This window comes from Hemiscyllium ocellatum, chromosome 2, assembly GCF_020745735.1.
Source record: "Hemiscyllium ocellatum isolate sHemOce1 chromosome 2, sHemOce1.pat.X.cur, whole genome shotgun sequence".
Classification (NCBI taxonomy): domain Eukaryota; kingdom Metazoa; phylum Chordata; class Chondrichthyes; order Orectolobiformes; family Hemiscylliidae; genus Hemiscyllium; species Hemiscyllium ocellatum.
This window is the reverse complement of record NC_083402.1, coordinates 42459020-42473151: the sequence shown is the minus strand read 5'-3', so window position 1 is coordinate 42473151 and position 14132 is coordinate 42459020. Positions and strand designations below refer to the sequence as shown.

The window sequence follows — 14132 nt, the reverse complement described above, 5'->3', positions numbered from 1 at the left end:
GATACCATTCAAGACACTACATACACTCCCTCCACCATTGACATTTAGTAGCAATTGTGTGGATTATCTATAAGATACACTGCAGAAATTCACGAAAGACCATCAGACAGCACCATCCAAGCTCACGATCACTTCCATCTAGAAGGATAAGGGCAGCAGTTATATGGGAACCCCACCACCTTCAAGTAATCCTGGAATACCTTCCTTAATGGCATTATGGGTTAAACCAAAGCACATGGACTGCAGCAGTTCAACAAGGCAGCTCGCCACCTTCTCAAGGACACCTAGGGAGGGGCAATAAATGGTGGTCAGCCGGTGACGCCCACATTGCACAAATGAATAAAAAGAGTTTGGTTCTGAACTAAGCTCAAGCCCTCTAACCTGCTTATTCTCACAGTTGCTTGTTTCTAGCAAAATAGCCTGCTTCCATTGAGACTTCACTCCTGCTGTTGTGAATTCTTTATTAAGCTTTTGTTGTTTCCACACCTGACACTTTTGATTCCCTGCTTATCCATTGCCATTCTTCTGCATTCCAACTTGTATGAATTTCAAAACTCAGCAGCCCATCCTCTATTTTGCACAAAATATAACTGCCATCTCTCTAATCTCAGTTATTTCAATTTCTCCCAGTTTATAAAATTTGAGAGCTGTTTTTGCAAACCTTTTGTCCTTCTCCTGTATCACTGCAACCCCCCTCAGCCTTCTGTCTTAACCCATGCTCTAATCTATCCAACCATCTCTGAGCTTCTCACATAGTTCTAGTTACTTTAATTGACCTGGTCAGCACGTTGTAACAGACATCTGAAGAATAGAAAGCTGTTGAGGCTAAAGCATTGAATGTTTTCAAGAAATAGTAAGTTCTTATGGATAAAATTCTTGGGACTGCCATCATGTTAAGGGTTTAGATGGAGAGGAATTTGTTAAGTGTGTACAAGAAAGTTTTCTGATTCAGTATGTGGATGTACCTAGAGAAGGTGCAAAACTTGACCTACTCTTTGGAAATAAGTTAGGACAGGTGACTGAGGTTTCAGTGGGGAAGCACTTTGGTGCCAGCAACCATAAATCTATTAGATTTAAAATAGTGATGGATAAGGATAGACCATATCTAAAATTTGAAGTTCTAAACTGGAGGAAGGCTAATTTTGATGGTATTAGGCAAGAACTTTCAAAAGCTGATTGCGTGCAAATGTTCGCAGGTATATGAACGGCTGGAAAATGGGAAGTCTTCAAAAATGAGATAACTAGAGTCCAGAGACAGTATATTCCTGATAGGGTGAAAGGAAAAGAGAAAGTGAGGACTGCAGATGCTGGAGATCAGAGCTGGAAATGTGTTGCTGGAAAAGCGCAGCAGGTCAGGCAGCATCCAAGGAACAGGAGATTGGACATTTCGGGCATAAGCCCTTCGATTTTCCTGCTGCTCGGATGCTGCCTGACCTGCTGTGCTTTTCCAGTACCACACTCAATTGAGTTGGATGATCAGCCATGATCGTTATTGAATGGTGGAATAGCCTTGAAATCCCAAATGGCCTACACCTGCTCCTTTTATCTATATTTCTAAGCAGGTAGGACATGACCATGGCCTCCTGGTGCAGAAGTAGGAACATTACGAGGCAGCTTTTGTGGTGCAGTAGTAGATATATTTAATCAACATGTCTGGATGTGTTGTGACACACCTGGAGCAGATGTGACGCAAACCTGGTCCTTCTGGCTTTAAGGGAGGGATGACACCACTGTGCCACAAGCTGGAATTTTTAGTGGTCTCTTTTCTTTTCTCTGAAACTCCTTTTGCAATCCCTTTAGTTTACTCCTACTTTTTCTGTCCTGGAAAGTCATGTTGAACCGAATTTCAACACCATGGTTTTGGTCATCTTCTCTAATACTTCCAGTGCTACTTAGGGTCTCATTCTTCTTCATGAAACACTTTCCATGTTAAGAGCATCACATAAATGCATGTTGTACTGCAGAGAATAAGTGTGAAACTGATCTGCAAATCACTTTAGTTATTAAAGGGTAACCAATTTCATATTTGTTACAAAGTTGAGGAAAGTTTTCCTGGTTTTTCCAAAGACCTTTAAATATGAGTTATGTATTTTACTCCTAACTGTTGTATTCTGATGCAAGTACTGATATAAAAATAAGCCATTTTTATATGAAGTAATGTTGAGTTATGTGGAAGTGCTTTGAAGACGCTTCACGAGAATTGAGAACAATAGTTCGATGGTAGTGTTCTTAATCAGTGTTATAGTGAAACTTCTGAATTTTTCAGCCAAAAGTCAAAATCAAAGATGTATGAAACCGTTTTACTGAGGAATTTATAGGCCCTAATTTGTAGAAAATACTTCTTTGAGCCTAGCCTCTTATTCATCTGCAATTTTGTCTATTAATAGTTTGACCAGTTCACTGTGGTCAATATCTTGTCAACCTTACCTGAATTTAAAACCTCAGTTTGTGACTCATTCTTTTTCCTCTTAAAGATAAAATGAAATAATATGAAATTACAGTCACTTAGCTCGGTGTTCCTTTGCATTTAGTTGTTTGATTAATTCTATCACATTACTCATAATTAAACTTGTCTTTTCTTGTCCTTATTTGGATCAACAACATACTCCTGAAATTTGTCTTTCAAAATCTCCTGCCTCTGGAACTCAGCTTTCTGCTTCTCTCAGTCAAAGTGAAATTAAAGTCTCTATTCTATTCACTCTGACTTTGCACAAACATGCTGTTACTTATTCATTATAATCAAGAGATCTGTAGACAACTCCCACCAAAATATATTGTGTGTTTTTGTTCTTCAGTTCTACCCAGAGAGCCTTATTCTGCTTTCTTGCTATGCTAACATATCCTCTTCTTAATGATGTGTTTTTTTTAACCAACATTGTTATTAATCCTTTGCTAATTTTCATGTCTTTTCCAAGGATATTATAACTCTGACCACTTCCATGAGAAAAACCCGCCAGTGCTAAGTGTGAAATTATTTCTCTGAACCGAACCTTGCTGGCAGCTTTGGTCTAATCTTCAAGCTTTGGAACTTGTTTTCGAGCAATGCATGCTCCATTCATTGGCCGCTCAGTTAAGATAGCTCTGTGGCAGCAGAACCATTTTCTAGAATACTTAATAGTTCAATATCCTGTTGGGTTTCTAGTGGTTGGACATTTTGACCATTAAATCGACTACGATTGTGAGATAACATAACTTCATCCTTAGTTGCTTTTCATTCATAGAATGTGGGTATCACTGGCTCAGCCAGGAATTGCTCATCCCTAATTGTCCTGAAAAAAAACCTGTGGTGAGCCACCTTCTTGAACTGTTCTTGGTGTATAGGTGCATAGCCACTGCTGTTAGAAAGCAAGTTGTAGAATTTTAATCCAACAACCATGAAGGAACGATTATATAATTCCAAGTGAAGATGATGAGGGGACCCTGCAAGTGGTGGTGTTCCTATAAATCTGTTACCTTCACTCTTCTAAGTAGTAGAGTTTGTGGGTTAGAAGATGCTTTTGGAGAAGAATTGGTGAATTGCTGCAGTTCATCTTGTAGATAGCATACACTGTTGCTACTGTGCTCAGGTGGGGTGAAGAGAGTAAATCTTGAAGACAGTGGATGGGGTGCTAATCAAGTGGGTTGCTTTGTCCTAAATGATGTTGACCTTATTGTGTTGTTGGAGCTGCACATATCCCGGCAAGATTAGATTATTCCATCACATTCTTGCCGTGTGTAGATAGTGGACAGGCTTTAGGGAGGAAGGTGGTCATATACGACTGAGAACTCCTTGCCTCTGACTTGCTGTTGTAGCCATATTGTTTATTTGTCTGTGCAGTTCAGTTTTTGGTCAGTGGTAACCCTCAGGGTGTTGTCAGTAGGGACTCATTGATGAAAATGCTACTGAATATTAACAGAAGATAGTTGGATTCTCTCTTGGAGTTGCAAATGACACTGAGCATTGCGCGATTAACAATGAACATCCCCATTTCTGATGTGATAATGGAGGGAAGGTCATTCATGTGGCAGCTGAAGATGACTGACCCTAGCTCACTGTCCTGAGGAATTCATGCAACTATGTTCTTTGACTGAGATAATTGAACTCCAAATATAGCCACCTTTCTTCCTGCTAGGTAGACTCCAACAAGTGGAGAGTTTTTGCGGATTCTCACTGACTTGTTTTTCTCCGGCTTCTTGATGATACTTGGTCAGATGCTGCCTTATTGTCAATGGCAGTCACTTTTGAGTTGTCCTTGGAGTTCAGCTTTTTTGTCCAAGGCGATAATGAGGTTAGGGACAGAAGATTCGTCCTGAATACCTGCAGCTGGGTGGTATTGTTGATGAACTCTTCCATCGGTTTTCTGATCGAGAGGATGTTAGTTGGCTGGATTGGCTTTGTCCTGCTTATACACAATATACGTGGGCAGTTTTCCACAGTGCTGGGCAAACGTTGATGTTACTTCTGGAGCACATGCCTTCAGTTCTAAAAAAGAGTGATATTGGACTCAAAACATTAACTTTTTCTCTCCACAGATGTTGCCAAACGTGGTAGGTATCTCCAGCATTTCCTGTTTTATTTCAGATTTCCAGTACTGCAGCAATTTGATTTTATCACAGTGCTACTGGTGACACAATACATGTGCACTATGCACTTTTTAAAATTGCGCATATGCTGATTTCAGGGCCAGGTGGGGATGGGGGTGGGGAGCAGAAGATCAGGACCAGGAAGTGTTGGGTGAGCGAGAACCAGACCCAGCAGTGGTGTGTGTGTGTTGAAGTGGGAGATGACTAGGGGAAGGGTGACACTGGGGCACACAGACTCACAAGGTGGCTGCTGAGCCATCAGTTGGCCACTTGACACATAAGATGGCCGCGGAGACCACAATCTGGAGAGAGACAGCAAATACAGACACTGCCTGGGGCCACCAGAATGCCAGCACAAAGCAACTAATTTCCCAGTGTGGCCAGTACTAAAGCCTGATGGGAGCTACAGGCTCACTATTGATTATACAGGACTAAATAAGGTCATCCCCAAATTGCACCCCATTGTAGCACCCCTCCAATAGTACCCCTCCACCATCTTTAGCAGCTTGGCCCCTGAGCACAAGATTTTTATTGTTTTAGACATAGATTATAGTTTCTGGTCTCACCCATTAAACCCTGAGTCCCAGAATAAATTTGCTTTTACAGTAAGGAAATGACGACAGTACACGTGGACTTGCCTGCCACAAGGGTTCCACAACACCCAAGTATTTTTCAGAGTGATGAGCAACATTCTGAAGAGAGTAGATTTACCAGAGGGTAGCACTGCCCTCCAATATGTAGATGATAGCCTAATTGCCTCAAAGTCCGGGCCAGGACACCAGCAAGTTTTATTTCTAGTCTTGCCTGAATTGGCAACCGCAGGGTTAAAGGTCGGCCTCAAAAGGCACAGATTGGCAAAATGCAAGTCTTATACTTGGGACACCTTATATGCCAGGGACTCAAAGAAATATCCAATGACCGCAAGAAGGCAATCCAATAGATGCCACGACCTGCCACTGTCAGGAGAGTCAGGAAGGTCATGGGGCTATTCAACTACAGTCAGAGCTTTATACCCGAGTTGGCAAAATTGGCTGAACCGATCCAGAGATTAACGAAAGGAGGCAAGCCCGCCTTGGAACCTGTAACCTGGGGCCCAGAACAGGAAGAGGCATACAGTCAGCTTAAAACTTGACTCATATCAGCTAGGGCTGCCAGATCCCTACAATGATTTTTACATCCACTGTAATAATGAGGGAAGGTTTTACTCCGCAGTGGTCACCCAAGAGAGAAGGAGAAGGCCCATAGGGTACTACACAACTACAGAAGGGCTAGTTGTCACCAGGTTGCCCAGGTGCATAGCAGCCTTAGACAGCGCTGCTTGGTCCGTTAGGGTTAGCGAGCCCATATTAATGACTGGGAATGTCATCCTCCATACTAAACACACCCCAATAGAGATGCTAAGCACAGGGAAACTGAGGGCTGTCTCCAATATATGAAGGGCAAAGTGGGAGGCAGTTCTTTTACCTCCAAGTCGGTCCGTGGTAATAGTTAGGGCTACGGGAGAAAACCCAGCTGACGGAATTCTGGACTCAGGGGAACTGCACAATTGTGGGGATATAGATGGGGATGAGGATAAGGGACGAGTAAAAGATATTCCCCTAGACACAGCAGAGGAGACCCTCTTCGTGGTTGGGTCATGAAAGTACGTAGCAGGGTCGCCCCGAACAGCATAGACTGTGGTAAATGATAAAGTAGAAACAGTCCAGAAGGATTGATGGAAGTCAATCCACACAGGTAGCAGCATTGGTATCACTCACCAAAGCACTGGAACTAGCAAAAGGAAAAACCGTGAACATATATACCGACAGTCAATATGCCTTCGGTGTAGTCCACGACTACATGGTGGCATGGGGTGGTAGAGGGTTCACCACTGCAGGGGGAACCCCTATCAGAAACCAATTAAGAATTCAGGCACTGTTTCGTGCCAGTGAACAGCCAAAAGAGGCTGCAGTAATAAAAATAAAAGTCCTTCAAAAGGAGCCAGCAAAAGAGAGGCCAAATTGGCTAAACTTCAAAGGACACCAGGCAGCAGACGAAGCAGCTCAGAAAACCCGAGAGCAAGAAACTATTACGAGACTGCAGTAGCCACTATTGAATTAGCGAAAGGTGCTATCCAAATTCAGCAGCTACAGGAGAACACCCAGCAGCAAGACTCAGTGCAATGGAAACTGCAGGGGGCATTCAAACGGGAGGATGGTGTCTGGAGGTGAGCAGACAAGGTGGTAGCACCAGCGTGTATACAGAACACATTGCTCAAACTGCATCACAGGCTCTCCCATACAGGTAGAGAGGCCATGATAGCAAGCCTATAGAGAGAGTGGTGGTGAAAGGGAATGGAAACAGAAGTGGCCAAGTCCTGCCACAGATGCATGGTTTGTACAAAACATAACCCAGGGAGACCCATAAAAATAAAGATGGGACACCAGCCCAGACACTGGGATCACCTTCAGATAGATTTTACAGTGCCACCGCTTCCCGTGGGGAAACGTACTGCCTGGTCATCATAGACCAATTCACCCAGTGGGTAGAAGCATTCCTGACCAAAAGCTGCACTGTGACCACTGTAGCTAGAATATTAGCCGAGGAGGTAATCCCAGTGGGGAGTACCCCTCCAGATCAACTCCGACCAAGGGACATGTTTTACAGGCAAGGTCATGAAGACTGTCTGCCAACTACTCAGCATTCGACAAAAATTTCACATTCTCTATCACCCCCCAGCTCAGGGATGGTAGAGAGAATGAATAAAACCCTCAAAAATACTTTAGCTAAGGTTATACAAACCTCAGGCAGAACATGGGCTGAAGTGCTGTCAGCCATATTAATGAAATTAAGAGTCACCACAAATCAGGCAACTAGGCTATCACCATATGAATTAATGATCGGGCGAGCAATGCAATAGCCAGAGATAATAATCATGTGGCACCGATGTGGTCCACTAAAAGACAAAATTCGGTGATATGTGATAGAATTGAGACCCCAATTGAAAGGGATGCGGAAATCTATAATTGACAAACAGGACAAAAAGGACAAAGCAGGGGAACTCAAAATCTTCCCTGAGGTTCCTGCAGCAGGAAGCCACGTCCTGGTGTGAGCACTGCTCGACAAACCAGGCTTTGCCCCAAAATGGAATGGGCCATACGATGTGGTAATAAATGGTGACACCTGTGCCTGTATAGATACTAATGGAAAAGGCACATGGAAGCACTGGACCCAACTAAAGCTGTTTAGATTCCTGTGACCAAACTAATGTCACTGACCATTCCCCAGGTGCCAACAGGAATGGCGGACAAGACGGTCATCTCGGGGGAAGTACTGAAAACACAACAGAACAAACCACACAGAAGCACGACTGCACCTCCTGACACAAGCAAAGACTTTGACTGATAACTATTTTGACTGAAAAATGTGTATATCTCACGATGTTTAAGTGTCACAACTGTCAGGAGCATGTCAGGATTTGAGGATTACCTCTTGTCTAAAACCTACCTAAGTGTGCATGGGAACTGAACTGTCTGCTACCCAGTGCCACGCTCAGTGGAATCCCTATTTGTGGCCAACCTGGTGTGGACTCTTCACGACTTGTATACAATGGACACCTTGGGAGAGCCGTATAAAGGGCAGATAGGGAAATACAAGCAGGGACTCCAGGGTAGAGGTGTGCAGCTGGGCAGGACCACTGGCCCGTGGGGCCTGGCCCCCAGCCTAGGGAAGGGAAAACCCATTTAAAACCAGGTAATTAACCATTCTGTTTCACAGGACAGGGATGGGGATGTGTTAATGCCCTGGTTCCCAAAAATGATTCATGCGTTCAGGCACATTGCATTTATCAGTGCTATACAGTCACCAGGAACAGTTTACCTGCACCTGTAGTGAGCAGGCATGCTTGAATGTGACCGCGGGCAAACAATTGAAATGTGCTCAATGCGATGGCACCCATTTCAGCTCTGTCACATGAACATACCCGTTCTATTCTCATCAGCTCGAGGGGAATCGGGCTAAATGGGTGGACAGACAGATGGAAGGATAGGACAATGGGTGAGCGACGAAGGGATTTGTTTTTCTATTTAAGTGGACTCGCGACAGACACCCCAGACCTCTCAAACTTGTTTGCAGTAGGGACAATCGCTGTACCCCTTACTATACTATATCCAGTGGGGGACATGTTCAGAGAAGGATAGTGACCCGCTCCATCAGTCAGGAGGTCTGTGTTGACTGGCAGGTCCCCATCACTTTGGGGTCATCTTGGGATATGGATTCTTGGGATCTCTATCTTTTGGGGGGCGCTGCAGGGGTCGTCAGCACTAAAAACCGAAATTACCTTGTACGTGGCCTGACTATCTTAGGCAATAGTACTTCAGAAGCTCTGGAAGCAATTAATACCGACCTGGCTGAACTCAGACTCTACACGCAGCAGACACGATACGCGGTGGATTATCAATTAGCACAGCAAGGGAGAGTTTGTACAATTATTGGTGACAATTGTATCACCCATGTTATTGATGCCTCTTATAACATTACAGAAGCCATCAAGAATATCAGAGACCATCTAGATAATTTTCAACAAGGAGCCACACAGACAGCTGGCTAAATTGGTTGATTAGTTAAGTCTTGGGGACACTATTTGACACACGGGATAGTTATAGACAATAGACAATAGGTGCAGAAGTAGGCCGTTCAAGCCTGCCATTCATTATGATCATGGTTGATCATCCTTAATCAGTATCCTGTTCCTGCCTTATCTCCATAACCCTTGATTCCACTATCCTTGAGAGCTCTATCCAACTCTTTCTTAAACGAATCCAGAGACTGGGCCTCCACTGCCTTCTGAGGCAGAGTATTCCACATACTCATCACTCTCTGGGTGAAGAAGTTTCTCCTCATCTCTGTCCTAAATGGCCTACCCCTTATTCTTAAGCTGTGTCTTCTGGTTCTGGACCCACCCATCAGCGGAAACATGTTTCCTGCCTCCAGAGTGTCCAATCCTTTAATAATCTTATACGTCTCAATCTGATCTACTCTCAGTCTGCTAAACTCAAGGATATACAAGCCCAGTCGCTCCAATCTTTCAACAGAAGATAGTCCTGCCATTCCAGGAATTGACCTTATGAACCTACGCTGCACTCCCTCAATAGCCAGAATGTCTTTCCTCAAATTTGGAGACCAGAACTGCACACAGTATTCCAGGTACGGTCTCACCAGCGCCCTGTACAGCTGCAGAAGACCTCTTTGCTGCTATACTCAATCCCTCTTGTTATGAAGGCCAGCATGCTATTAGTTTTCATCACTACCTGCTTTACCTGCATGCTTACCTTCATTGACTGGTGTACAAGAACACCCAGATCTCTTTGTACTGCCCCTTTACCTAACTTGACTCCATTTAGGTAGTAATCTGCCTTCCTGTTCTTGCCACCAAAGTGGATAACCATACATTTATCCACATTAAACCACACCTGCCATGCATCTGACCACTCACCTAACCTGTCCAGGTCACCCTGTAATTTCCCAACATCCTCCTCAAATTTCACCCTGCCACCCAGCTTTGTATCATCAGCAAATTTGCTAATGTTACTATTCATACCATCTTCTATATCACTAATATATATTGTAAAAAGCTGCCGTCCCAGCACTGATCCCAGCGGTACCCCACTGGTCACTGCCTGCTATTCCAAAAGGGAGCCGTTTATCACTACTCTTTGTTTCCTGTCAGCCAATCAATTTTCAGTCCAAGTCAGTACTTTGCCCCCGATATCATGCGCCATAATTTTGCTCACTAACCTCCTATGTGGGACTTTATCAAAGGCTTTCTGAAAGTCCAGGTACACTACATCCACTGGATCTCCCTCGTCCATCTTCAGAGTTACATCCTTAAAAAATTCCAGATTAGTCAAGCATGATTTCCCCTTCATAAATCCATTCTGACTCTGACCTATCCTGTTACTACTATCCAGATGTGTCGTAATTTCATCCTTTATAATAGACTCCAGCATTTTTCCCACCACTGAGGTCTATAATTTCCTGCTTTCTCTCTCATTCCTTTCTTAAAAAGTGGTACAGCATTAGCCACCCTCCAATCCACAGGAACTGATCCTGAATCTATCGAACTTTGGAAAATAATCACCAACGTATCCACGATTTCTCGAGCCACCTCCATCAGTACCTTGGGATGTAGACCATCAGGCCCCGGGGACTTATCAGCCTTCAGACCTAACCGTCTCTCCAACACCAATTCCTGGCAAATATAAATTCCCTTCAGTTCAGGTCCTTCAGCCACTGTTATCTCTGGGAGATTCCTTGTGTCTTCCCCAGTGAACACAGATCTGAAGTACCAATTCAACTCTTCTGCCATTTCTTTGTTCCCCGTAATATATTGCCCTGTTTCTGTCTTCAAGGGCATAATTTTAGTCTTAACCATTTTTTTCCCTTTCACATACCTAAAAAAGCTTTTACTATCCTCCTTTATATTTTTGGCCAGTTTACCTTCGTACCTCATTTTTTCTCTGCGTATTTCCTTTTTAGTAATTCTCTGTTGTTCTTTAAAAGCTTCCCAGTCCTCCATTTTCCCACTTATCTTTGCTATGTTATACTTTTTCTCTTTTGACTTTATATGTTTCTTAACTTCCCTCGACAGCCACGGCCACCCCTGTCTCCTCATAAGTTCTTCCTTCCTTTTTGGAATGAACTGATCCTGCATCTTCTGCGTTATACACAGAAATATCTGCCATTGTTCCTCCACTGTCATCCCTGCTAAGGTATTGCACCATTGAACTTTGGCCAGCTCCTTCCTCATAGCTCCATAGTTCCCTTTATTCAACTGAAATATTGTCACTACCGATTGTACCCTCTCCCTTTCAAACTGCAGATTGAAGCTTATTGTATTATGGTCACTACTTCCTAATGGCTCCTTCACTTCGAGGTCCCTGATCAATTCTGGTTCGTTGCACAATACCAGTTCCAGAATTGCCTTCTCCCTGGTAGGCTCCAGCACCAGCTGTTCTAAGAATCCGTCTCAGAGGTACTCCACAAAATCTCTTTCTTGAGGTCCAATACCAACCTGTTTCTCCCAGTCTACCTGCATGTTGAAATCCCCCATAACAACTGTAGTAACATCGTTGCGACAGGCCAATTTCAGCTCCTTATTCAACTTACACCCTACATCCATACTACTGTTTGGGGGCCTATAGATAGCTCCCAAGAGGGTCTTTCTACCCTTAGAATTTCTCAGCTCTATCCATACTGACTCTACATCCCCTGATTCTAGGTCCCCCACGGAAGGGACTGAATATTATCCCTTACCAACAGGGCCACCCCACCCCCTCTGCCCGTCAGTTTGTCCTTACGATAGCACGTATAGCCTTGAATATTCATTTCCCAGGCCCTGTCCACTTGAAGACACGGCTCAGTTATCCCCACAATATCGTTCTCCTCATTGCACTCATGTGGCATGCTGTGTGGGCCATGGATGTTTAAAGCTTTGCTGTGAGGCACTACTGATGAGAACTGTACGAGCAACGAGTGTCACCACGGAAGAGCCCCCAACGAAATTGGCACTCCATGATACCCCCCGGGATGACCTACCTCACTTTTTGAAAGAACAATGAACCTGCACTCCAAGGACTCTCTATTCAGCAACACTCCCCAGGACGTTACCATTAAATATGAGTCCTGCCCCAATTTGCCTTTCCAAAATGCAACACATCACATTTATCTAAATTAAACTCCATTTGCCACTCCTTGGCCGATTGACTGTTTATTTTGGCCAGTCGTTAATGCCCAGTCATATTGATGCTGTAAATTGGAAAATAAAATCAAAAACAAATCTGGAAACACAATGAATCAATCAGAAACCACATAAAGGAGTCTTTGTTTTAGGAAGCATATTCTTTAAGATTGAATTGCAATTAGTCTGTTCTCTTCACGTTTGTTGAATTACATACTGTTTATCCAGTATTGTTTGATATATAAATCTGTATGTGATTGAATTGCTGAGAATTTCTTTTTCTCAAACAGGTCATGGATGTGGAAAGAAATTAGAAACCCAAATTAACAAGGCATAGTCTCACCAAACCTTTGTTTGTCTTCAAGGAAAACTATGAACGAATGAAGGCACTAGTTACAGAACTGAATGAGCGAGCAGAGAAAATCAGATTAGGTAAGCATATAAGAAACTTAATAATGTTTATTGGTTGCTTTCTCCTCCCCCCCCGCGCCCCCCCCCCCCCCCATATCATATCAGTTTTCACTAAAGCAAGTCAGTTCACCACAAAGTTTGGCTTTTGTTTTGCACAAGCAATTTTTTATGGCACAGATTTTAGAATCTTTTCGAGCAAGAAGTTGTGGGTTCATTTCGCACTCTACCACTTTTGTACTTCAGTGCAGTCTGCGAATATACTGCATCATCAGATTTGGAGATGCCGGTGTTGGATTGGGGTGTACAAAGTTAAAAATCACACATCACCAGGTTATAATCCAGGTGTGTGAACAATCACCCGATGAAGGAGCGTCGCTCCGAAAGCTAGTGTGCATCCAATTAAACATGTTGGACTATAACCTGGTGTTGTGTGATTTTTAACTTTGCATCATCAGAGATTGTTCAGTTGATATCTCACGCGTGAAACAAACATGACACCAAAGTAAATTTTACTTTATAACTCCTGCTTCTCTCCCTGAAAACATGGTTAAAATAATAAACTGTGCACCCTGTTGAATGACTTATTTTTGGTTGAAGATTCTTTGAATGAAGTGCCAGTTGTTTGCCAGACTGATTCACATTTTTGTTCCTAGAGATTGTTTCTGGTCTTCTGTTGATCTTTTCTGAGATGTGTGAAATGCTTAGTGAATGTAGAAAAGGTTATTCTTGCGGTTTTAGTCTCATCCAGTTGATGTGGATTGGCAATATTCTGACTGTCATTAACTGGAATTGACCTGTTCAGTAATAATGCTTGAGATTTGAAAGGCTGAATCTCTTTGTTTGGGAATTTGGTTCAATCTCAAGATTTTTGTTTGTCTGAAGAAATGGAGAGAAGTACTTTTCAAACACTCTGAATTGATAACCGAGATGCTTTACTGATGAGTTATGAGTAAATTAGACAATCCATTCGTATTAATGTACATGCTGTTCAGCATGGGGCAGGTCTTTTGTTTAGCCTCAAGAGTTTGCTATCTTCAGGGAAAGCTATGAACAAATGAGGACACTTGTTACAGGTTGAGTGAGCAGACAAAATCTGATTAAGTCAGCATATAATAAAAATAATAATGTTAAATAAAGTTTTGGTACGACTATGCCTTGATAGAGTTTGGGCATTACTGTCACTGTATTTGAAGTCAAATTCTGATCATGCTGAGGGGCATGGTTCATAAGCTTTATTTGTGTGAGGAACATGTTATGGATTCTTTGGTAATGTTGGGATTGGAACTAGAAGGGTTTATTATGAAATATAGACTGATCATGATGGTTTTTGCTTGTCTCCATGAGCTCATGAATCACAGAATCATAGAGAACATACAGTGCAGAAAGAGGCCATTCAGCCCATTAAGTCTACAATGACCTCTGAAGAGCATCCCACCCTATC

The 14132-nt window shown here is 43.1% G+C and overlaps 1 protein-coding gene across 2 annotated transcripts in view; it reads left to right on the top strand.

Annotated features, from left to right (window-relative positions):
* Nucleotides 1-14132, top strand: part of mccc2 (methylcrotonyl-CoA carboxylase subunit 2) — a 130998-nt gene that overhangs the window by 8652 nt on the left and 108214 nt on the right. For both annotated transcript variants that reach the window (XM_060836231.1, XM_060836240.1), the window contains exon 2: nt 12646-12712. In XM_060836231.1, coding sequence (XP_060692214.1) covers nt 12646-12712 — 67 coding nt within the window. The remainder of the gene's footprint in view (nt 1-12645; nt 12713-14132) is intronic.